The 26,384-nt window shown below is 44.9% G+C and overlaps 1 protein-coding gene across 2 annotated transcripts in view; it reads right to left on the minus strand.

The window, feature by feature from the left end:
* SLC7A1 (solute carrier family 7 member 1) overlaps window positions 1-26,384 on the minus strand; it is a 44,331-nt gene that overhangs the window by 2,933 nt on the left and 15,014 nt on the right. The window contains exons 2-11 of one of the 2 annotated variants that reach the window (XM_064172617.1): window positions 19,338-19,721; window positions 14,823-14,981; window positions 12,590-12,764; window positions 9,905-10,023; window positions 8,089-8,311; window positions 6,837-6,976; window positions 5,115-5,217; window positions 3,214-3,425; window positions 2,715-2,863; window positions 361-469 (exon numbers count right to left, since the gene is read on the minus strand). In XM_064172617.1, the coding sequence (XP_064028687.1) occupies window positions 361-469; window positions 2,715-2,863; window positions 3,214-3,425; window positions 5,115-5,217; window positions 6,837-6,976; window positions 8,089-8,311; window positions 9,905-10,023; window positions 12,590-12,764; window positions 14,823-14,981; window positions 19,338-19,721 (1,773 nt within the window). Of the gene's footprint in view, window positions 1-360; window positions 470-715; window positions 1,585-2,714; window positions 2,864-3,213; window positions 3,426-5,114; window positions 5,218-6,836; window positions 6,977-8,088; window positions 8,312-9,904; window positions 10,024-12,589; window positions 12,765-14,822; window positions 14,982-19,337; window positions 19,722-26,384 lie in introns of those variants that run through there. The other variant, XM_064172626.1, reaches the window with a different exon arrangement.

The raw sequence follows: 26,384 nt of genomic DNA on the forward strand, positions 1-26,384 counted from the left end.
ACATTCCCTAGACATTTCAGGCAATTCAGCCTTCTCCACATGGCAACTGGCAGCACCTTGTGATACAACTCAGCTCCTTCAGCTCCAAAAGTGTAAGCCAGTAAGAAACACTGCATTGTCTCTTCCTGGCAACAAGCCCTGCAATATGGTTCATGGGTTGTTGCTCTGTCCTCACAAAGGCTTCATAGCTCTTGAACTTAAAACAAGGCTTGAGATGCATTGTCTAAATGGAGTCAGTTAAGTCACCAAGGTTGCCCAAGGATGACTCAAAGTGCAGAATCTCTTCCTGGAGTGCTACAGTATCTTTATAGTTAACAAAATCTAGTAACTTTGAGCATCTTTTTACTCACTGAAACTCACCTATGAGCATCCAGACTGCAAACCGTATCCATGTGCCTAGGTCTAGCTGCATCATGAGGTAAACATTCACAAAAATACTCACAATAGGAAGAAGGGGCAAAAGAGGTACCTGAAAAGGAAAGAGGGGTACGTTACATCCCAGGAGATGATGAATGGACAGGCAAGAATATCACACCCCTTGTTAAAAGGAAGTGATGGCTGTCATCAACTTGTTAGCTGTCAGATCTGAAACAAGGCAAGGTTACACCAAACCAGAGGACATCAGCCCACTGTGGGAGAAGGAAGCGAAGAGTGTTGTTCAGCTGTTTTAAGAATGGTTATCCTTGTCTTGCGGTCTGGAGAAGGCAAGAGGCAAATTTTAGCACTAATACTAAATACCTGTGGGGAGAAGGAGAGAAAAGGAAACCCAAGAACTGCATCGTGATAGGCACCTACTGAAGACCAGGTAAGGAGAATGGCAGAGGAACTTCATCCAGCAGGTACCAAGGTAACTGAGAATTACAGAACAAATTCTCTCACAGCAGAAGAAAAAACAGAAAATAATGTAAGAGGTGAGTGTAGCTATACCAAGAACGCCTCAATGATCTGAGGTACAAAGAAAAATGACACAGTGAAGCCAAAATGCAACAATACAAAGAAATAGCACAGGTATGTAAAGACAAAGTCAGAAAGGACAAATTATAACAACAAAAAGGCTTGTGAATAAAGTAAAATCAAGAGGAAAATTGACTTGACTCCTAAGGCCAAAGGAGATTTGCAAAAAGCAACAGGCCCAGATACTGTAGGCTTTTCTTGATTAAAGCTTCATAAAAAAACACCCAGACACTTATGGTGAGCAGCTGTTCACACCATTAGAGAATGGGCAGAGAACAGAACACTTTTGTAAGCTGAGGTCTGTCAAGTCACTGAGGACAATGACATTTCCCTAGGAGGGGGAGTTCCATATGTAGAGATTGCAGAAGTGATTTCTGAACCACTAATACATATCTCTGAGAGCTCTTAGTAGACCAATAAGGACTCTACAAAGATTGAGGAAAGCAGGCAAATTACCTTTGGAAAAAACTGGGGAACATACCAGTCAGCCTAGAATTCCCAGAAACTCTGGAGAAAAATCACTAGGCTGTCAGGTTGTAAATGTCTAAAGGATAGCGAGGAGATAAGAAACAGCCATTACAGATTTAGCAGTGACAGGTCTCATTTCTTTTTCCTCAGACAGGGTAGTGGCTGTGGGGAAAAAAGGAGGTAAAACACTCTTCAGTGCAAAGGAATGATCAAGTTCAGAAAACACAGTCCAGACAACAGTTCCTAAGTTTTCTGCTCTTGGACATTTTTGCTTCCACTTCTGGGACCACACCCCCCAGAGGAGCTGCAAACACTACTGTGGCCATCTCTGGTTGGATTAAATTATTAAAATCAGAGAATTTACTGAAAAACTGCAATTGAAATCAAAATGAGAGCAGGTTGGAAGATGGAACTAACATAAGAAATTGGGGAAACAGTCTGAAATCACTATGATAAAACATGACTTCCAGGATTATACTGAGGGATAAAACCCAAAGCATCTCAGTGTTTGTTTAATACAGAAGGACAGTGTGCTTGGGCAGAGCAGGCAAGTGAAAGAGTTCTTCATAGTTCAGGAAGCTGTTAAGGAGAGAATGATCATCCCACAAACATGCACTCTCTCAGAGCCTTTTAGTGAATACCCCTTTATCCTCACACACAAACTTGCTTCTTGGCTTCTCTCTCTCCTTCTGTATCCATGATGTGACTTGGCCCTTTGAAATTCCCTGTTCCTCTGAGCTGTGTCTCTTCTACAGCCGGTAATCAACAGCTTTCTAAAGCACTGTCCTGATCTTCCCTTCTGGCCACACCTCTGCACCAGGTTCCGCCCTCTCAGCTTCTGGATTTCAGCAGCATTCCCTCTTCCAACCTCGCAGCTAACCCCTCCAGCCCCTCTTTCTGTGCCAATTTTTTTCTAGCCATAGGGCAGTGCTGGGCAGTAGGCTTATCACAACACTGCTTCTGCCATGCTGCACCCTGCAGCAGAGCAACTACACTGACATTTGAGGTTAATTCCCAAGAGGAAACCACGCTCAGAGGCTGAGCTCAGCTCTGGTAGGATGGCCTGTTATGCAATGAGTGCAGACTGCGAGAGGTTACAGCCACACTAGCTGGAGAGCTCAAAACATCAGCTCCATTGGCAGCCTTTCATGGAAAAGTTCACATCATGCCTGCATTCTCTGCACGTCTGTATGGCCAAGACCTGCCTCTGATCAAGGCCAGCATGAACCTTCTTGCCCAACTAACTCCCACACCACTCTTTTCTAGCTTGCAGGACCTTGCAGGACACTCACCTTAAAGGAGAGCTTGGTTTTGCTTTCAGGCTGTTTCCATATAATGAAGCTGACAAGAAGAACAAGGATGGCAGCAATAATCCACACAACCTTTATCAGAATGCTTGGCTCAAGGGCAGTGAGAATACAACTACCCACAATTAGGAAACCTGTAAAGAGGCACCAAAAACTTAATGATTTTTAATAAAGAAATAAAAAAAAAAGGCCCAAAACCCACCCACACCAAAACCACAAGCAGGCAAAACAGGATCTGAAAGTTTGGTAAAGAAAATAGAAACACATGAAAAAATTCTGTCAGAGAGACATGCCCTTCCCTCTACACAGCCCCCACCTGTGGATTCCATTCCAAGCAATAGATTTAATCTGTAGATCTTCAGTTATTTCAGTCATAACAACAGGTCAGCAAAATCAGAGACAGGAGGAGAGCTTCGCCACCAAGGTGAGTACAAAGACCTACCAGCTGGCTCACTGTCTCTGAGCTGCACTGCCCACTGCTTACCAATTGCAAAGGTTGAGAGGTTCACCACTGAGCCAGAGAACTTGGAAGGGTCCGAATTTGGGGGACATATTATGGCTTTGAGGGAGCACTTTTCCTCTTCCTCTGGCAGAAATCCAGCCTGCGAGTCACTGGTGCTCACAGACTCGTTGTTATCTGTCTCCTCTGTCGTCCTAGCCATCTGGTATGCCAAATTAGGCTGCTCTGGCTGATACCTAGTGAAAGGGAAACAAAATAAAGACCACAGTGGTTTGGTTCAGGGTACTGTTGGTTTAAAAGCCACAGAGCCAGCAATTGCTGCATGCCAGATCAACACAGCAGCATGACAGGCACACAGAACATCTACACCTTTCTGTTTGGGATGGAAATCTGAGAAATTAGATTGTCATAACACGAGCAAATATGGTCAGCTATTATCACCTACAGTTTGGCTGTAACATCACTGAACAGTGCTCTTTCTTAAGCCCTATCGTCTGTGCCACCAAACACAATCAAGTGACAGCAGTCAGGGGGACAGACAGACAGTCATAAGCAGGCCACTGGGTTATGTGTGGCACTTCTGCTCTTGTGTTTTGGCAGGGAGGTGGCTGAGCTAATAGCTCAGCAGATAATCACACCCTGGCAGCCACCCATCGTACTCCACAATGACACTTCTGCTGCCCCATCCTCCTCCACCCCTGACCCTTCTGCTAGTTCATCTGCTGCAACACCGTGAAGGAAGGGGTGGACAAAGAACAGTATTTTTCTGTTGTTGCATGTATGGATGACACTTCACTCAACAGGACCCTGATGCACAACTAGGTGTGTCTGTAAAACAAAAACACTCTTGGCCTCAGCTCCCTTTTACAGGAGGTTTTGCCCAGGCCACAAGCCCTACTGAGGAGAAGGTCCATTTTGAAAGACACCTTAAAATTGCTCCTGTGAGGTTGCTGTGTTTGCAACAGGAGCATTTACGAAACACAGCAAACTGAGAAAAGCAGTGAAATTATTAGCTCCAAGCACAGCAGCAGGACCTCACAGCTTTGGAAACAATTCAGCTGCTAATTCATTGGGCAGTCAGTGGGACAGCCCAATCACCACCCAGGCTGCTACAAGACAGGCTGTCAAGTCTGCAAATCTGTGATGGGGAAAACACCAAGCAATGGGTACAGCTGCTTGCAGAAACAAATTAAGCAGCCATTTACAGCTGTATGGAGAAGAGAGGACTGGAAAATCAATGGAAAAGTAAGAAGGGGAAGGAAAACCATGAAGAATTTTCAAGGGGCAGGGTGGAAAGCAACAGCATCACAGCACTGGTCTCTCATCTGCTGCAGGGCAGCTCTGGGTTCAGTGCATTTGCCATGGGCCTGTAAAAAGTCTCCATCTGACACTAAATTGCTGAACACATGAAAGTATTTTTCAGGTTGAGTCCTGTTGTCCATGAGGTGCCAAGCACTACAGATGCTCAATTTTCAGCTTAAGTTAGGGAAGCTATGGGAGCTCAGCACTTTTACAAGACACGCCACAAGGCATGGATCCAGCAAACACAGGCCAGCTAGACTTTATCTTGAATCCTCTTTCAAAAGCAAGATGACCTGAAACTGTATCCCCAGTAGGAACAATAGTGATGACAACACAGGCACCCAGGACCATGCATCTCTCATCCCTACCCATTGGCATATCTCCCAGGGCATTCAGGATTGACTGCAGGAGTGGCATGGACCAAGGGCCAATCAAGCTTAGAGAATACCTGTGCAAATCCAACTAGCATGATCTCCCAAAGGCTTAGAGAAACAAGTCCTTCACATGCTTTTAGCTAGAGACAGCCACAGTTTTCTTGAGTCCATGGAAACCGTGAGGGCATCAGATCACTGGGTGTATTTCTGTCCACGTGGTACCAAGAGAGGCTCTTTCTACATTCATACCTCAATACCAACACGCAGGCTGCCACCAAGGAGTAAGCTAGGAGAGTTCCAATGGACATGAGATCCACAAGATCTTTCAAGTCGAAGAGAAAGGCCATAATAGCTGTAGGAGGAGAGGCAGGTGAGAGAGAGAAGAAAAATCATAAACAATGTAGAATATGTCCATCTCAGGAGCATTAGCAACAATGCAGCATACGTGTGACTGCTGCTCAGGATTTGGCTGGGGAGCTCAAGCTGTCCTGAGACGGGCAGAAGCAGGACTTGGTGCATTAATGCTCCAAGCCTTACCGGCTGTGCAAGCACAACCTCACTTGCTGGAACTGGAGGAACTATTTACTGCAGTAAACACCATCTTGTTTGTCTCTTGTGGGCGTGTGCACTTCACTACCAGCAACGAGCAGGCGTTTAAGCTACAGACTCATTGCTGGAGTTTCCACTAAGGCCACAGTTATCTCCTAGAAGTAACTGGAGGGCATGGAGGAGAGGTAGCACCTCACATCTGGAACAAAGTCAGGCTTCTGCACACAGTGAGACCAAGCACCAATGAGAGTATCTTGAGTTAGTGTGCCCTGTCATGGGTGTTTCCAGAAAAACATACAGGCTGCCATCTCTTAGGACTGCCCTGCTTACACACCTTCACCAGGCAAACCCTGGTTACACAGGACTTGGTATAAAGGCCTTCAGAAAGAGAAGCAAGTAAGCAGAGGATAGACAGCAGAATCAGACATTCAGGTGACGTTACTGGTCATATGAGAACACAAGGATGTCAGAGCTGAGGCCAGACCAACCTGTCCTCAATGCACCACCAGGAGCCTAACAACTAATCCAACCTTCAAGAACAGCTGGCAAGTGCTGTCTCTGCAGCTCCTAGGCACTACAGACCACTCTGAGAAGACCTGGAGGGAACGCAAAGCACCTTTTTTACTTTATCTGGCCTTTTTTTCACCCTGGTCTGAACCCAAGGAAGCCTGAAGAGGAAGGTGTCAGAGAAGCAGCTTTGAGGAGGCTCTGCAGGTTTCAGCAGCAGTAGCTGAGCCCTTTTACAGGAGCTCCAAGCCCAAAGTGGCAGTTCAGAAGCAGCCCTCCACCAAAGGTGGCATGTGCTGATCTTGGGTTTCCAGCAGAAGACCAAGAGGAAGCAGGAAGGCTCTTCTCTTCGCTAGGCATTGCAAGGAAGTGGGTGCAAAGAAGAGGGCCTGCTTGGGCCTTGCCATCTGGGATGTTTCGTTCCGTTTTCCTGGGAGCTAGGAGAGGGATGGGCAGGAACAGGACAGCTGCCAGCTGTGACTAACTGATTCACAAGTGCCAGTGACATAGGGGCCATCTGCCCATCTCCTGACGCTTTGCTGTCTTCTGCCAAGCTGCCACCCACAGGTGGTGCAGCATCTTCAGCCAAGCCAAGCCAACAGTCACAAGAATGCTGAGGCGCTGCTGGCTGCCACCCTGCAGGGGATTAATTATTTGTAAGGCTGGCAGAACACTCTGGAGCAGATAAAGGCAATTCTTGGCAAGAGACAGGATGGCAGCAACTGAGTTCTGAGAAAGAGGGATGGGCACGCAGCTCAACCACCTCTCCAGGGCATGTCCTGGAAAGCCAGGGCATGCTCTGCGATGTCACGCTGTGCAACACATCCGATTAGTAAGGAAGCTAGAGACAGGTGGACTCATCTGCCCCTAGCATGAGCTCATCTTTCCACACATTCATCCAAGTTTGAATCTTACCTGCAACAGCCCCTGACGTCACTGTTGCAATTATTGGAGTTTTTCTCTTCTCGTTGACTTTAGCCAAAAATTTAAAGAGAAGTCCATCTTCTGCCATAGCATAAATTATTCGAGGCATTGGAAACATGGAGCCAAGGAGACTAAGGACAAAGAAGGGGGGGAAATAATCTACTTATACCACATCCTGCTGAGCACAGGCACACAAACAAAAGCGAGATTATGGCACTACAAACACAGAACAAGTGGCTTTTCTTTCACTCCAGCTTCCTCTTCAAGGAGTCCCTCTCAACCTCTTTGTTACTGATAGCTGGCAATTAAGGTGCAGCTCTAAGATTCCAGGCACCTAAACTAAGCCTTGAGGCATGGAAACACCCTGACTCTCTGGCAGCAAAAAGGCTGTAACTTCTATGAGCGTCTAAGATATGCTTGCTTAATTGAATATGCCTAAGTTGATCTGAAACAACAGATTTCTGGAGCACAGGAGAAGATAACATATTCTGCCTCCAGCCTGTCTTTCCTCCCATCCAGATAGCTGTCCTGCCGACAACAGATAGTCCTGGATATGGTTAAGTCCCATATGCTCCTGAACATGCACCCTGCACTACCTGACAGTAGCCAGGTCTGCTCTTCACTCAGCAGGATGTCTTGTGGGCAAGCCATGCTTGCACTGTGGAGCTGCCTCCATAATTTAATCACTCGAGCCATGTCATGCACATCTCCGAGATCTATCAGATTCAAGCAGCAATTTTGAAATCAGTAGCTCTGAATTTCATACTCATATGTCCCAGAGGAACACAGTCACATAGAAGCACAAAGAATATATCTGGCTTGAAGAAATCTCAAAGATCATCCAGTCCAACCTTCGACTCAGTACTGAAGGGTCAACACTAGACAATACTCCTAAATGTCAGGTCCACACACCACTTGAACTCCTCCAGCAATGGTGACTCCACCACTGCCCTGGGCAGACCATTGCTATGTTTGATAACCATTTCAGTGAAGTATTTCCTAGTATCCAGCCTAAATCTCTCCTGGTGTAGCCTCGAACTATTTCCTCTAACCCTGTCGCTTGTCATCAAGAAGAGGCTGGACTCCTCCTTGCTCCAACCCCCATTCAAGTAGTCATAGAGGGGAGACCTCATCACTCTATAGGAACGCAGTAAAGGCAAAGCCCTGACATGCACCACTTTTGAAAGGAGCTGGAGACACCTATTTGCCTTGAAAGATGCACAAAGGAAAAGCAGTGACTCACCTCGTAGAAAGCGCACACAAGGAACCGACAGCTACGGCATAATTGGCTCCATCCCAGCCCACATATTTAAAAGCATTGGGTAAAGGGCTGTTGGTGTCCAGCTGGTAGTAAGGCATCATGAGTGTCAGGGCAGCTGACACACCGAAATAAGCCACGAAGCAGATGAGCAGAGATGCCACAATGCCAATGGGAATGGCCTTCTGAGGGTTTTTTACCTCCTCACCTAGAAGAAATAGAAGTTTCACATAAACAATGAGCAAGAACTTTATCCCCACCTAGGGTGGGCTGGCTGGGGCTTTCAAAGGCCTTGGGAGTTGTGAGGTGCTGCTTGAACATGACATTGCTGATGGCTTTCCCCACCCACCTCGCATACCCCAGCCTGTTTGCTCCCACTTCCACTCCCATCACTCCCTCTGACAAACATCTGTGGAGGTCTTGTGAATTCATACATAGGAACAATCTGGATTAAAAATAGTCCTTTTCCCAAAAAGGTTTCTTTTAACTTCCAATTACTCCTGCTATCCCACTGATGGTGCAGCCCCACAAAGAGTTTAATGATCACAAATAACGGGACAAGGGATTATTTTGCAGTTGTAGGGCAAATCTTTGGGTGACCATTTCAGTTAGCATCTCCATCAGCGAACGCAGTGCCATAGGTATCCAGTTCCAGGCAGAGGCAGACTTTGCACAGCACCTGGAAATCATATAGATCTTTGAAAATCCTTCTTAAATAAAAGGACTCCCTCTAGTTCTTAATGTAAGAATTTTGACAGCCAAGCTGGGATGAACTTGTCAAAAAAAAGCCCCAACAAACAAATGACCAAAAAAACCAAACTCAAAATTTAAGCACGGATTAATTAAGAAACAGCTTTGAGCCTTCCCTTCTCCTGCAAAGCTTCACTGAAAGCAAAAGCTCCTCAGGTTTGGCACTGTAGGAGGAGGAACTGACAAGCAGAGACTCATATACCTCCAAGTTAAAAGGCAGATGTTCCTTCTCCAAAGAAAGACCCTAGTGCTGGCTGGAGGAATGGAGTCAGCACTTCTGAAACCACTTGGAACAAGGGGCAGTAATGCTTTATGTGCCCCTTCCTCTGCTCTAGCTTTGAAGCAACTAAGTTGCTAAATGTTCAATTAAGCATAACCCTTCCTTTCTCCAGGGAACTGAGATTCTTCTTAACCAGGAGAAATATAACAATGCTAGTGGTTTCTTGCTCAGAAAGACATCTCTGAACCTTTGGAAATGAAAACATGCCTTGACTCTGAGGCACAGCTTTAGGCTGCAGATGACTCCTCAGAGGCTCTCTTTTTCTTTGGCTCTTTGACTACTCCAAGCCAGTGAAGCTTTTTCAGCTGAAGGCACTGAAGAACCCTACTCCTGAATAATCTGATTAAAACATCATCTGGAGTTAGAGGTTCAAAATTCACCAGCATACAAATTATCTGCAGCTGGGCTTTCCCCATTTGCTTAAGTGGTTTCCAGTGAAGTCTGCCCTGGTTAGCAATAAGAGTGACCATCCATGAGATTGGGTACTGCAGGTAAAGAAGAATGAAGAAACTTTGGTTTTGTGGGTTATACGGTCTAGCTTTGTACCACAGCAGCCAGAAGTTAACACTCAGGCACCTAAAGACTTGGACATACCCAGCACTTTCATTATGAGAAGCAGCTGTGCCAGAAGTATATTTCAGGTTGAGCTTCAGAGGGACGATGAATGCAGCGCCCTGAACCCAATTGCTCATTATCTGAGCTGTGCAACATTGATGACAGCAAATCCAACAACCAGGTTCACAACCAGCATGAAGAAATCTTCCCTCTTACCTGTTGTAGCAATACAGTCAAATCCCACGAAAGCATAAAAACATGTGGCTGCCCCTGAGAGGACTCCTTTCCATCCATAGGGCATGAACCCTCCAACACCCTTGTATTCCTGTGTTTGACTAAAAGGCATGGCACTGGGTTAGAAGACATCCTGACAAGGTGGGAAGTAACACAACTATCCATATAGCTCACAACAAAACCTAAAGTTGGAGTCTGAAGAGACACACTCTCCTTTCACACACTGGCATACAGATGCCAAGCAAAATGCTAAGCTCTACCCACAGCCAAGATCTGGATCGGCCTGAAACAGCCTGGAGAGTGTATGGAATAAAAATGGCTCATGGTTTGTTCCAACCAGGTGTTTTTGAGGGTGGATAAAAATGTCTTGGCTAAGACAGTGAGTAGATAGCATGAATATTGAAATTCCTCTCATGGCATTACTGCATGAGTACAGATAACACATATGCATTTCAACACAAGCTTCTGAAAAAGAACAACGTGTAATTTTGAAAGCTGAAGACTGAGAAACATGCAACGGATCCACTTCTCAACTAAGATGGGCTCAAAGATAAAGTGAGTAGAAATCAAAGATCAGTGGAGGGTCCCAAGACTATCTAAAATCTGCCCATTCCTCCATTCTCATCTTTGAAATTCCCTGTGCCAAGCTTGTAATCAAACTGTGCTTACAACCCTGAAGGCAGAGAGGAGCCTGCATCCCTCATGCATCAAAAGCTTTGCTGAGGCTTACTGAAAGTTCATTAAAGCCAGCAGAGAGACACATACTGATCCCAGTGCACTCTGGATCAGGACCCCTCATCCATGTGCCTGTGTTGAGTCACAGAATCATAGAATCAAGCAGGTTGGAAGAGACCTCCAAGATCATCCAGGCCAACCTAGTACCCAGCCCTGTCCAATCAACTAGACCATGGCACTGAGTGCCTCATCCAGGCTTTTCTTGAACATCTCCAGGGATGGTGACTCCACCATCTCCCTGGGCAGTCCATTCCAATGCCAATCACTCTCTCTGTTCAGAACTTCCTCTTAACATCCAGCCTATACCTCCCCCAGTATAACTTGAGACTGCATCCCCATGTTCTGTTTCTGGTTGCTTGGGAGAAGTCACACAGAACATACCCTTCAGTTCCAGTGACTTGCGTCACTTTTTCAGGGAAAGGCCTTTCTAAAGACAAACTGAGGCAACTAAACTAAATCCCAAATCTGCAAGCCTTAACAGATGTAAGCATTTGAACACTCATAGAAGTTGAGACTTAGATGAAAACTACCCTGTTATGTGCAGAAATAGCACAACCCAAATGTGTATTACTCTTAAAATAATGATAAAGTAAACTCCAGATAGATTTTATAAAAATAGTAAGTTCTACAGGTCAAAGAGCTCCAGTTACACTTGGAAGCTACTTCACTAATTGCTCCTAGCATAGAAGTAGCAGTAGGGAAAGGGAAGGATCTTTTTTTCCTATAGAAGCATTTTTTTTTCATAGCAGGCTTAATTTTGCAGAGGCTCAATAAGCAGCTTGTACCCAAGCCAAATTTGCCCCACACAACACTTAACATGAATCTCTCCAGGTTTTGGCAAACTGTAGGCCAGCATAAAGAGTTTAGATAGTATGCCATGACTGAGTGGTGAGGAGGCTGGAGAGACAGTCTTATGAGAAGAGGCTGAGGGAGCTGGATGTGTTCAGCCTAGAGAAGATTTAGAGGGGATCTTATCACTCATGACTACCTAAAAAGAAGTTGTATTCAGGTGGGGGTCAGGCTCTTCTCCCAGGCAACTAGTAACAGGACAAGAGGGCATGGCCTGAAGCTGCACCAGGGGAGGTTTAGGTTGGATATTAGAAAGCACTTCCTTACAGAAAAGATGATTAGGCACTGGAATGCCTAATCCTCCACCAGGGAAGTGGTGGAGTCACCATCCCTGAAGGTCTTCAACAAAAAGATCGGACGTGGCACTTGGTGGCATGGTTTAGCTGATGTGGGGTTGGGTTGTAGCCTGGACTTGATAATCTTGGAGGTCTTTTCCAGCCTCAATGATTCTGTGAGTTGAGGCACATGAAGATATTTAAAGGCCTTCATTCTGTCCTGTACAGTCTTGTGTAAAAACTAATAGCCTTCTATCACTAGCAACCTTTGTAAATGCCTTAACTTTGATCTTTTACAGGTAGACACAAGTAGCAAAATGTCAATAAAAATGCATTTGTGATATGCTTGCTACAACACAGTCAAATAATCTGCACCTTACCTTCATTTTACTGAAGTATTAGGGAGAAAGTCTCCAAAAGGTACAACAGTACCTCAAGAATATTGCCCAAAGAAGCTACAAGTACAGCTATACTGGCCATGGCTTCACAGAGGCACCAGAGCCAGCCTGGTGTAGCCTTGAGTAGACGATTGTCTAAAAAGCTATTTTCTCTCAAATTTGGATGCCACATTGGTCATGATGTTGCAAATAGTCAGTTCTGCAGAAAGGCTCACACCTGTACCTCCTATGGGTTTCACCTCATCAGCAAAGCCTGCTTTCAGCAAATGTCCAGTGAAACCAGCTTTGCCTCCAAGGCATTTGGCAAAGAAGGGAGCCATCCCGTCCACTGTCTAAAGCACTCCACAAACCCCACTATGAGCTTGCCACTGAAAATGTATCTATTTCAGAGCTGAGAAGTTCCAACTTACTTGACTCCATTAATGATGTGGCTGGTGTTGTAAAGGTCCTGTTCAGTCAGCTGCCAGTTTTTAACAGAGCCCTTCACAAAGCCAGAGACCATGACGAAGGCGAGGACGAGCACATTGATGCAGGTGAACACTTTGTTCACTAGGGCTGATTCCTTCACACCAAAAATCAAAAGCCCTGGAGAAAACATGGCAGACAGGTAGTCAGGCATTTCACCACCAGCAGCAGGCGCTGCAGACTTACAGATATTGCTCAGCACTGTTCATGCTATGCTCTGCCCAGCTTATCACACCTCAATTCTCCACAAAGCCAAGCAGCAAGTCGGGATTAACTCCCCCAGAGGGAGGATGAGGACTCTAGCCCAGACACTAGTACTGCAGCATGTGATACACCTTGCCACCCAGCATGCCCTTTTGACACATGCCCATGACAAAATGCTAAAACAGCTAAGCTGCTCCCATTGCTTTCAATACCAGCTCTGGTCACCTCATGGCACTATACTGTGCCACCTAGACAGAGCACCAAACTGCACCCAGAGACCTGGAGAAAGCATCCCATGTGGTCTTTTTATGAAGGAACATTGTCTTAGAGGTCTTAGCCCCATGCAGAATTTACAAACAACATTCAACTTTCTTTAAAAGCAGGGGGAAACACATGCAAGGACAGAATCCAGGGAGACACCTACTTCCAGTACTGAAGACACAGAAGAAGCTGGCAGCTTGGGAATGTTACTCCCATTTAAATCAGTAGGAGCTGTGCCAAGGACTTCAGCAAGAGCAGGATTTCAGCCTGTGGTCTTAAGAGCATCTGAAGAAGAGCTCATTTACAGGCTGTGTCAACCAGCATCTCAATGAGGCATAGTTTGGTTTCTCAGAACAAAAAGCTCTGATGACCTGCATTTGCTCACCAGGTGCCTGACTTTCAAGACCTCAAATCTTTAACCCGAATCTAAGAAGGCAGCTGAGGGAGAAAGTAAAAAGCTTCACAGGGGCCTGAAGGAGAACATAAGCACATCAGGATGTCCTTACTGCCATTCCAAAGCACTTCAGGGAGAGGGGAGCATTGTGTGCACTCACCTTTCCTCCTTTTAAAATAGCAAATAAGCTGGGACAGCCACATTAAGGAAGTGTTTGATAAAACTGCATATCTGCCCAGGAAAGCTTGTTAAGCTAACTTGTATAAACCTGAAACTCAAGTTGGTGCCAGTATTTGTGACTAAAGCCATTCATTCAGCAACTTTTTGTGGAAAAGATGGTTTATGGTTTTTATTAAAGTCCAGGGAATTTGCCCCATGCAGGGTAGTGAAGCCACCTGTATAATTTTACAATTCTGCAGTGCTGAAGTGAAGAGTCCTAAATTTGCTTAATGTATCTGAGGTGAAAAAACAGATGCTAAGTTGGAACTACAGCTTATATACACTTACTACATACATGTATATACTCTTACTATATACAAATGAACAGAGGAAAACCTCTCCCATTTAGATGTAGTTGTGAAAACAGAGGGCTGCTCTTGACTTCACCAGACCTCAATATAGTCCCAGATCCAAATGCAAACCTAGCTGTCAACCTTGCTTATGTAGCCTGTCCCCATGACCACAGGAGATGCTGCAAGATAGGCATCATGATCAGAGTGACAAGTATCAGGATAACCTTGCATGGGTAACACTGCATTCTGCAAACCACAGAAGGGTACAGGAGAATGCAGTTTTTTTTAATTGGAGTCTTGCATTCACTGCTGCAAACTGAAGCCCATATATTTTGGAAAAAAAAAACCATCAAACAGAGCAGTAGTACATGAGGTTGTCACTAAGTCCCTTTTTTTTTGTTTTCCTCACTTTGCTGGCTTAAGCCACTGAGAATTGGCAGATTATCAAATAGGGAATAAGGTTGAAATTCTTGTCTAATAGGATTTGTGGAGCGAAGGATTAACCTTCCATACCTGATTGAGGATAACAAGTCATCTTTTCTTTTCCTCCTTATATAACATTTGATTGAGGGTTTTACAAGTGGCTCAAAAATACCAAGAATGCTCCCCTTTAATCAAAAACCTTGTGAACAGACTATGCCTCATGCTAACTCCACAGCAGCTATATAGGTCAATCTAACTCTTGCAGCAGAGACACTTTGTATACGTTGTCCAAAATAAATAGGGACTTTGTGCCTATTTCAAAAGCAAACAGTGAAATCAGAGAAGAAGGTAGTCCAAGACTCACAAACCCTTCCAAGGCTTTACCTGTTAAGATGATGATAATCAGCACGGCAAAGATGTCAGGGTATTTTGCTAGCACTCCAGGAGCATCCATTGACATGTATTTTTCACAAAATGTTGCAATGTGCTGACCTATGATTTCATCAAAAGTTGCACTCCAGGCTCTGGCCACACTCGAGGTTCCTGCCAGAAGACAAGAAAGGACACAGCTCACCCTCCACAGCCGACATGCCTTTCAGGAGGCAACTTGCATGGCTTTTTACCATGGAAGACTTCAGAGCAAACTTGCATGCACTCCCTGAGTGCTGGGAGAAGCCTTCCCTCTGGATATCCAACCTGCAGCCTGTAGTCACACGAGACATCTGCTCTGATGGTGATACACACAGGTTGTGGGTCTCAAGACTCCTACTCAGCTGACAAAATTAAAAAGTCCTCATAGTGGTTTGGCTCCTTAGTAGGTCTTGATTTTGCCTTAAGACACAGCCTAAACTTCTTTCCTTATGCCCCCAGCAGCCTGAACTTCCCCCAGACCTGATAACTTCAGCTACTAGAGAGGTCTGAGTCTCTTCTCATACTAGCAGAAATCCCTGGCAGCCCCAGCTGGGTGACCTCGTGGAAGCCAGACAGGCTCTAGCAGTGTGATGCTGGAGTACCAAAGCCTGGATTACAACACTCACTCAGCTCTCTCAGCTCTGCACTGCAGCAACACGCAGGTCTGCTATGACCTCTGGTGATAAAACATCCAAGTGGGACAGAGACTCAGAAATCACTCACATGTTATCAGAGCACGAGTCAGGACACTGATGCAACCAGCATGACTCTTGCCTGCAGTAAGAGCTCAGACTTCCCCCTCTAGGGCCACTGCTTGCTGTGGTTACCAAAAACACCAAACTATGCACAGTTTGCCAGGGTAAGAATTGAACATGGGGTCCCAGGATGACCAAGGAGATTATCTGGGCCAGAACTGCAATTTCAGAGACTGAAATAGTACCGATGAAGAGCCACCAGGCAGCGACAGCATTGTGTAAAATAAGTAGGTCTGGCTAAAAGCCAGCTTCTCCCTCTCCTGTGCTAAAGTGGCTGTCATTATACTCCTGATGTCTTATACAGAATGCTAAATATACCAGCATCTAATTGGATGATATAATTACTGCTGTACATAATTACCTAGCTAAAAAAAGGAGAACTGGCTTGGTTTTGGTTTGCAGAGCAGTTCCTCAGAGGATGCCATTAGGGGCCCCTTCTACCTAGAACAGCTTGTCCTGACACACTAACCTGTGGGTGGATGTTCAGGTTCCAACTCTAGCCCCTGCAATAGTGTCAAACAATGTCCATACTCACCTACAGCTAAATGCTCTGCAGTAGCAGTGTGACCACAAAGAATGCTTTCAAAGACGTGGGACATCAGTGCCACCAATTTAAACTTGAAAGAAATCCAATAAGTTATTGCATACCATGCTACAAATTTTCAGCTTAACTTTGTCATGATCTGAGAGGAGATATTATTTCTTTACTGCCATTGGTTTTGTCCTGGTTCTAATATTTCATGTTCTAGCACAGGAACAACCAGCTCCTGCATGTTTTATGTTAGATGCCAAATGCTTGGATACTAATTCCATGTAATTATCAGCCATCTCACCCAAATTTTCTGTAGCAAACAGCCTTGTGGGTACAGAGAGAGTATGACAGCCTTTCAATATTGCAGACACCTGGTTAGTATTGCTACTGTTGCTGGAACACACAGTGCAAAGACATTCGGAATGTACCCAGGAAGATTTACTAGTTCTGGGTCAGCATAACCTCACCTGCCTGCAGCACACAGCTCCCAGGAGAACTGCTGAGCTCAGGTGCAGGGCTCACTGCAGCAACAGGCACAGGTTTGAGGTTGCTGCATGCCACAGAAACTCCAGCAACAGCTACTCACCAAGGATGCTGTAACTCGTTGTGTTACTAGCTCCTACCAGCTTTCAGTGCCTGAGATGCTTCCTACAATCCAGCATTGCTGCTAAAACCCACACCCTCACACCTCTAGCTCACACTAGATCCTGGTCCTGGGCACCTTCTTCCTTCTGTCTAGACCACAATGGATCTGTTGCATGCCCATTTTTGCTCTTGCCCACCTCCAATATCCCACATCAATCTTCCCCCCAACCAAGTCACTTCAGTTTCTTTACAAGCTACTGTCCATCCACCCTGGGACCCTAGGATTTCTTTTCCTTCCCCCACAACACTTTCTGAATAACGTTTGAGAACCTCAGCATGCTTGAGAGAGTCCAGCACAGAGCCACAAAAACAACTAAGGAAGTTGGAACATTTTCCTTATGAGGAGAGACTGAGGGAGCTGGGGCTTTTTAGCTTGGAGAGGAAGAGACTAAGGGGTGACCTCATTTGTGTTTATAAATATGTAAGAGGTGAGTGCCAGGAGGATGGAGCCAGCCTCTTCTCAGTGATGCCCAGTGACAGGACAAGGGGCAATGTGAGGAAGTTGGGGCACAGGAGGTGAAGCTGAGGAAGAATTTTTTTCCCTGTGAGGGTGACAGAGCAACGGAACAGGCTGCCCAGGGAAATTGTAGAGTTTCCCTCTCTACAGATACTCAAGAACCATCTGGATGCATTCCAGTGTGATCTGCTCTAGGTGATCCTGCTTTGGCAGGGCTGGACCAGATGATCTTTTGAGGTCCCTTCCAGCCCCTGACATTCTATGATTATATTCTATAATTCTCAGCATGAAAAAAAAACAAATTGGTCAAGACCCTTACATATGGAAGCTTCCACCACACTGCTTGATTTTGGTGGCACTGCATTTTTTGCAGCACAACTGAAAAAAACCAAAATTGGCTTTCTGCCTCTCTCAGTCCCCAGCTCTGAACTGCAGTGTGCGTCCATCAATGCCTTTTGCCTTGACACTGCTGAAAGCGATGGGAATTGTCCTTGCTCACAAGAGGAGCAATTAAGCATGAGGAGAAAAGCTGAGTAAGATAAAGAGACTTACTATAGCTTACAAATTCCCCTATTTGTTTTTCCTGCTTAGTCACTCTTCTTCTCAAATGATGAGGAAGCCAGCTGCAAACTCTGACCAGAGGACTGAACTAAAAGTAACAAAGCTGTGTCAGAACACATTCATGGATATCTACTTATTTTTTACTGAATTTTCTGCATTGTGATAATACACTGAGCAGGCAACTCTGAAACAAAAACCGAGGCAGTGGTTCAGAGGTCATTAGATAAAGAAAATAATCTCAGAATTACCAGCCTCAGCCCAGATCCTGGGAGTGTAATGTTCAGTATGCAAATCTTTTCACCATGCATTTGCAGAATCAGGTTTTGGGACACCATCCCCAGCTGTGTCAGCCGTTCTGGTGGCCCAGTGTCATGATGGGGAGGGCCGCACAACTATAAAGAGCATGGAGAACACAACTTATCATTACCTTTCTGGAACAGAAAATAAACCATCAAGAAGCCTGTTCTATTCTAACACATGTAGCCCAAGCAGAGTCCTTTATAGAAGTCTGGAGGAAATTATATGCTTACTTTGAAAAAAAAGTATATCATTTTTATCCTTTCCTTTAAAAGAAAAAAAAAAATGAGAGGAAAAAAAAAAGAGAGGGAGAAGTAGGAGGAAGAAAAGCAGTTAGCAGAAAGAGCAGAGCCAGCAGAACCTCAGTCAAGCAGCTGCCACAGCACTATATCATTCTTGATACGATCTTACCTTCCCCAGCACCATGGGAACTAATCTCCAAGGTAATGCACATCCCATAAAATGCATTTTTCACAAAACCTCCCTTTAATAATTTAACATAACATCATTTTTCTTTTTAACTAGTAAGTCTTCACTCTCAACTAGCAGCCTTAATTACAGGCACAATGACAAGAAGCGTGTTCAGAACGTGCTTGAAAAGACACAAATTCTTAATTGGCAACATGTGGATAGTTTTGATGTATCAGCTGAGCTGCATGCTGCATGCTCTGAGCCTGACCCAAGGTCACACTCCTAGAGGGAGTCAAGAGCTTAGAAGGGATTTGATTTGGATGCCTCAGAAACTGTGAACCTGCAGATCATCCTAAACTTAATCCTGCATCAATTCACAAGTCAAAATTCTGATCTCTAGATACCTTAAACAGGTCTCAAAGGGACTGGGAATTGATCCTTCATCAGTTGGGAGTACGGATATTGCTATGTAAAAGCATCCTTTTGTAGGCAGCTTCTTTCTCATCGCAGAGGACATGATTTTGCTCCCTGGCAAGTATACAGCAGCCAAGGGATGCCAAATGTTTGATGTGGAGATTCTGAAGAAGTCACAGCAGAAATAATCCAGCCGCAACACAAACCCTCAACCCACAGCACACAACTTACCTTGCTGACTGACAGGAGCCACCAACAACGTACCCTGCAGGCAAATCCTGAAATCCTTGTTGAGTGCAAGAGTGAAGCATCAGTTCTGTAGCAGTAATGCAGGTGCCCACTCAAGGCTGATGCTGCAAACTAGGCTGCCATCCTAGACTACAGCCAGGGTCTCACAGTACACCCACCAAACTTACCGATGACATAGGAAAGGATTAAATTCCAGCCTGTGATGAAGGCCCACAGCTCGCCCACAGTCACGTAGCTGTAGAGGTAAGCTGATCCTGTCTTAGGAACTCGGGCACCAAATTCTCCGTAGCAGAGGCCGGCCAGCACTGAAGCCAAAGCAGCAATCAAGAAGGAGATTACGATGGCAGGTCCTGCATTTTCCCGTGCCACAGCTCCAGCCAGTACATAGACACCCGCACCCAGAGTGCTGCCCACACCCAGAGCCACTAAGTCAAACGTGTTGAGGCATCGCGAGAGTCGACTGTCTTCTCGAGTGCAATCCACATTTTTCCGGCGAAGAAGCTGGTTTCCAAAATTGATAATTTTCTGACACTCCATCTTTATATTAGGGCCTGGAAGAAAGATGCTGCCTTCATTACTTGGACCAGGATACTTTCCCTACAGCCCTGTTACATTTCAACAAATTCATCTTCCCACCCTTTTTACATAGCAAAATGTCTCCTTTGGCATCTTACTTAGGTTTAGAACAGGCAACTAAAACAGATACAACTAAAGCATTTTCTGCTTCCCACTCCAGCCACGCTGCAAACCGTGCACAGCTCGAGGAGACACACAGCACTGCATTCCAGCTCCCACCTCATTCCATAACCACCCAAACAAGTGGACAAACTGAGAACACAAAGCCCATCTTTCACATTTCATAGCAGCTTTCTTGGATTGGGAACTGGAAAAAAAAAAAGAGATAGATTTTTATGTATGTAAGTCTCAGAGTGAACAAGGAGTAAGCACTACATTCCAGAATAAGGCTCTACACATGCTGCTGTCCCTAGAGCACAAACCACCATATGCTGCAGTCAGTGACATCATTTGCAGGCAAGTGGGCTGGGACATTTCCACTCTCCAAGCTCCAGCTCCAGCCACAGGCTGTAGCATAGGTTGCTATTGCCTACAACTGCCCAGGCTGAAACAGGTATCATTTAGGGAAAAAGATGTGCAGAACTGGATTTTATTTATCTTGATTTTGCTGAAGCAAAGGCTCAAGCTATTCTGAATTGCAAGGACATCCATGGAATCAATGTCATTAGGGAGTCTGTCTCTTCAAGATTTATGTCCTTAGATAACAGGAGCAACCAAAACGTTCCAAGAGCAACCACTAACAGCTTCAGTGGCATCTCCTCTGCCTGTCTTCCTCTTCGAGTCCCTGACTTCTCATTAAAAAGTCTCTTTTGTACTGTTTCAGTTTCCTACTAGTCTTCATCTTCTTAAACAACTTCCTGTGTGGCACATTAAATGCTGTACTTTGGATGTGTTAGATAAAGGAAAGCAATCATTCTTCCTTTTAACCTGAAAAGGTAATAAAGCCAACAGCCTTCCAGCTTTCCCAGGCCTCTTATCAAATAAAACTGTCCAGTGAATCTGCCAGCCTCTCAGATGTTAACACATTTACCTCTTCACTCTTCTCCAGTCAACAGGCACCACATCCTGCTTCAACAGGTTCACCACCGCATTCCTGCCCTGGATCTTTCTGATTGCTTGTTCCTAACCCTCCTCTTCTAAATGTCACTCTCACTAACTTGCCATTTTCCTCAGCCCACACTCTGTCATCCCACTCTCGTCTTATCATTACCATCCTCATTCAGAATTTGGCATCTAGATAATGTGATGCTTCCACAGCTAGGATGTTTCTGTATTACTCTTAATTCAGACACACAGAAAAACATACTAAAGTAAAGCAGTGTTCAGGAAGCTTGAGACAGTGTTGAATGGGCCTTCAGTGAAGAAGATCCTACACTTGTGAGAAACACCAAGAAGCTTTGAACATCCGTACAGAGCCACAGACAACAGGCAACCTAAGCCAGACTAACAGAACTGGCACTGACAACAACCTACCATGCTTTTTCAGATGCTCCAAGCACCAAAATCATTACTGCAAGAGCTGGATTCAACTATTTTAATAACCATGAGCATTTCTGTTCAGAGTGGAAGAGCACGTTAAGAATGTCCACCTATCTCACTCTGATACACACTACAGAGAGCTTGGGGAGTGCACAAACCTGATACAACTGGGATGAACCTAAAGCTGAAGATGCTGCAGGGCCACATGCAACACTTCCCAACACCTGATGGGAGATCAGCCTGCAGGAGCAGCTACTGCAGGATAATGTTCCCTCCAAGATGTGACATGCAGACATTAGGCTCTCAGCACCAACTACTTTGCTCTGCAAATCTATGGGCTACTTTACCTCCTTATGTTGACACAACCTACATGGACAAACATCATCCTCCATTTCAGACTACATCCTGCAGCTCCAAGAAGCCCCAGACTGATATCCAGACCACACCATTAAGCCTGGCTTCAGCAGCAGCTTTATCATTAATTATGAAAAAGAAGAAAAGGTTCAATGCTGGACTGAAGCATTCACTTCCCAGTGAATAGTACACCAGTAAGGGAAGAGCAGGATGCACTGCACACTAAGAGCACTTGTGGACTAAGAATATTGTGGAGGGGGAAACTTCTTTACTGTAAAGGTCACAAAGCAGTGGAAAAGGCTTCCCAGAGAGGTTGTGGAGTCTCCTTCTCTGGAGACTGTCAAGGCCTGTCCTGACACATTCCTCTGTGATCTGTGCTATTGTGTGGTCCTGCTCTGGCAGAGGGGTTGGACTTGATGATCTCCTTGGATCCCTTCCAATCCCTAACATCCTGTAATGGCAAGAATACTACTGAATGCAATTTACAGTATAGTGAAGTGAGATTAGTACTTCATCAGCTCCAACTAAACCCACTGTGAAAGGTGGGAAAATACATGGTAAGAAACTTGAGTCAACTATCAAATCCAAGGCTTCAACTTTGTCACCATAGCATTAACTACAAAATCAAAAATCCTCTTCACTTTTCTAAGACATCAGCCATAAACCCTGACTTAAAGCCCCTTTCTCCTGGCCTTACACTAACTCCCCTACCATGAGAAAGTAATTACAATGGCAGGATCAAGGTTGAAGACTTAGAAATCCCTCTGTGGCAGGAATAGTCTCCTCCACCAGCAGCTCTCAAACATGATCTTGAGAGACGTGGATTCAGACTAGTGGAGAAAGGCAAATTTCAGGTCAATCTTACAAAAATATCATTTGCTGAAGCCTGGGAATTCCCAGCATACACAAAGAGGAAAAGCTGTGCTCTTCCTCCAGAAGGAAGGCAGACCTCTTTACCTAAGTGTGTTCATGTGTTAGTTCCCTCACACAGTCTCCTTCCCACATTTGTGCCAGCCAGGATTGTTTTCAGATGGCCATCTGCCCACCTGCCCAGAGCAGTGACAGGGTAGCCCTGAACTTTGAACTGGGATGAAGCAACAAGAAAAGCATTGCACTGAGGCATCCCACATGATTTTGTTGCTTTCTAGGACAACCCAAGTCTTAGGCTTTGCTTAACTCCAACCATCCTGCCAATGCCTACAACATATGAAGACCACAGCTGTGGGGCTAACTCATCATCCTGCCCAGTGATGGTACTGGTTTACATTAAGTGTGGAGAAACAAGGAATATCTTGGTGCTGTGCATCAAGTTGAAAAATGCTATAGAGGAAAAAAGGTCTTCAAAACAGAAATACAAATTCCCACTATAAACTGCAGACAACTATGAGCAAGACACCCACAGGAGATGTACTAATAGATTTCTTTTCCAAAAGCTGCTGTAAAAGTCAAGACCAGATTGACTCAGAACCAAACTCTGGATTTCAGGACAAACACAGGTTTATTTCGTGGTACAAAAACATCACGAAATGCCATAGGACTTGTGAGAAACAGTTTAGTTTACTTCTTGCTAAGTCAATATTTACAGCAAAGTAAATGGCCTGAACAGCTGAGCTGAAGCAACACAGAAAAATGCAGGGAAAGTCCCACCTGAGGCTATTTATAAAATATGGGAAATGAGATGAAGGTAGAGAGTGGCCCAGCTCAGAGAAAAGCTGAGCAAGGAGCAAGAGAGGTCTGTACAGATGTGGTGGTGCAGCTGGGCAGAGCCTAAATGGACTGCTGAGGCTGAGCTGGACCAACCATAAAGGAAGACCAGAGAAGTTAGAGAATATCACATACACACATAGAATGTTAGGGGTTGGAAGAGACCCAAAGAGATCATTAAGTCCAGCCCCTCTGCCACAGCAGGACCATACAATCTATCTCAGGTCACAGAGGAATGCATCCAGATGGGTCTTGAAAGTCTCCAGAGAAGCAGAGTCCACAACCTCTCTGGGAGCCTGTTCCAGTGCTCCATGGCCCTTATAGTAAACAAATTCCCTCTTGTGTTGAGATGGAACCTCCTGTGTTTCAGCTTATATCCACTGCTCTTTGTCCTATCCCAGGGAGCAAGTGAGAAGAGCCTGTCCCCCCACTCCTGACACCCAGCCCTCAGATATTTACAAACATTTATTAAATTGCCTCTCAGTCTTCTTCAGACTTCTTCTCCAGCCTTCTTCCAGAGACATTTCACCCAGGGCAAGGCTATAGGTCCAGACCTCTCCAAATCCCTGTGACTTATACATTATATTGTGCTCCTCTGAATTTCCACCTTTAAGTTGAAATCAGCTTTGCTGATCTTACTGGGTTTCATCTTACAAGGTGTTGAATATTTCTTACATGGAAAATTAAGATGGGCAAGGAAAATATCATCTGGTGATGGACCATGTAATGTGCAGAAGTAAAAGGTTTACAATGTGTTTATCGACATGAGACTTTCTACAATGCCCACACAACAGGAACAGGACTAACTTACAGAGCTAAGTGGCACTAATTACAGGCTTCCTCATAGCCTTTGACTACTGTCCCTCTGCACTCCACAAAGCTCCAAGAAGCATGTGCTCTGTGGTGAACCGAAAGCAGAGGGCAGAGCTCAAGCTTTGATAGACATCTTTGTCTACGAAATGCCTTCAGGTGGCGGTGAACCAAGTTTCCTCACAGGTAAAAGCCACTTTCCTTTCACGCCCAAGGAACTGTAGATGCTAAGTCCCTTTCAGAATTTTGTTCAAAACCTTACTAGTAATAATTCAATGATGTACTAACAATGATTTGTTTCCTACCTAGCCATTTAATTTATCTAAACCTGGTGTCTCGCAAAACAAATACGACCCGAACCAATGACAGTTTTATTTCTGCACTGAAAATGAAGGCAGATCTGATACCAAATCCCCTCTCTTGCTATGCACATCACGACAAATCACTTCTTCAACAAGAACATGGCTGGTGAGAGGCAAGGTCCCCAGGACAGAGACAGGCCTGCTTTACAGGGCTGGAGTATCAGAGCATAGACTCAGCAAAGTTTTTGGGGGTGGGGGAAGTAGGATTAAGGAAAAAAAAAAACACATCATCATCTAGTGGGTTATTTCAAGATTATATATCACTCAAGAGTATCCCACAAGAAACATACTTCAAAATTATTTCCTGCTGAAGCTCCCTCAGGCCTACTTACATGTGTTTGCAGCTGTATTACAGCTACCAAGAATAAAGCAGAACTGATTTTTATGGATAATGTGCTCATAAGAGAGGATGATTAATTATAATAGACCTGGAAATTAAGGCTAACATCCTGCAATTGTCTTAATCCCAGCAGATATTGCTCATCTGGCTGATATCAAGATCAAGACATCAACTCTGTCTTGTCCAAAAAGCATCAGAAAGTCTGAACATCTCTTTTGTGAATAAAATACCTCCTGTGATGTCCAGATATCGGACAGGGAGCTGTGTGCAGGGCAGGGTAGTCATGCTGCAGCTTTGTTCTGCTTCCCCTGCACAGAGTGCTGTCCTTCACACAGAAGACTGATCACCACCCTAAGCATCTTTTACATGTTATTTTTTTGCTTTTGAAAGGGTAAGTATCAAATGAATCTTTCAATTATAATTGTCCTGAAACATGTCCGGAGAAGGGCAATGAAGCTCGTGAAGGGTTTGGAGAACAAGTCTTACGAGGAGTGGCTGAATGAACTAGGGTTATTCAGCTTGGAGAAAAGGAATCTGAGGAGAGAACCTCTCACTCTACAATTCCCTGAAAGGAGGCTGTAGTGAAGTGGGAGTCAGGCTCTTCTACCCTGTAACAAGTGACGTGGTGAGAGGAAATGGCCTCAAGTTGCAGCAGGGGAGGTTTAGACTGGTTATTAGAAGAAACTTCTTCACTCAAAATGTTATTAAACCCTAGAATAGACTCCTCCAACAGGAGGTTGAATGCCCACCCCTGGAGGTGTTTGAAGATACATACATGTGGTGCTAAGGGACATGGTTTAACACCAGACTAGGCAGTTAGACAATGGTTCTACTCAATCTTAAAGGAAAAATAAGTCTATGATTCTATATTCACTGTAGCTTAACAGAGACTTTCAACAAAGACAAGTCGGATTTTTTTATAAGGAGAGCAATCTTGGTTTAGCAGGATGCAGTAGAGAGATCATTACACCTCTGCCCAAAACCTTTTCTCTGATAAAATTTGTTATCTTTGCAATTGCATCAAAGGGTGACTTAGATGGAGATCACAACTTTTTCCTCCCCAGAAGTTGGATTCGTCTGTGATCTCATTTTCTGAAACAGCCATTCCTGCCTTCAAAGTGAGGAAATGTGTTCTGGGATGGTTCCTCTCACTCCCACTTCCAGCCATGCTTGAAATGATGAGCATTTTTTTCAACACACAGTTAGTATTCCTGTGGCATAATGCAGTCCTAATCATGAGAAACAATACACATTATTCCAGAAATCTTACTGGGTGACAAACAACCACCTTCAAGCTGAGGAAATTGATCTGAATGTTCATTAGCGTTGTTCTGCACATACCTATCTCTCACCCTTGCTTGAGCTCTTGTTTCTCCAATGAGAAGCACCAAGCTGCAAGCATCAGCCACTCAAACCCTGTGTAGGAAATGGCTTCATCCCAAGGCTCTGGGCACCTTTGTGTTTCAGCAGGAGCCAAGGGCTTTGAGAGAAGTGGGGCAGGAAGCAACGATGCACCTAGATAACCTAGCAGGGTGGACCCTGGGGCAGAGGCCACATCCTCTGGTGAAATCCTGTCCCACTGAAGTTGA

The sequence above is a fragment of the Pogoniulus pusillus genome, chromosome 3 (genome assembly GCF_015220805.1).
Source record: "Pogoniulus pusillus isolate bPogPus1 chromosome 3, bPogPus1.pri, whole genome shotgun sequence".
Lineage (NCBI taxonomy): Eukaryota > Metazoa > Chordata > Aves > Piciformes > Lybiidae > Pogoniulus > Pogoniulus pusillus.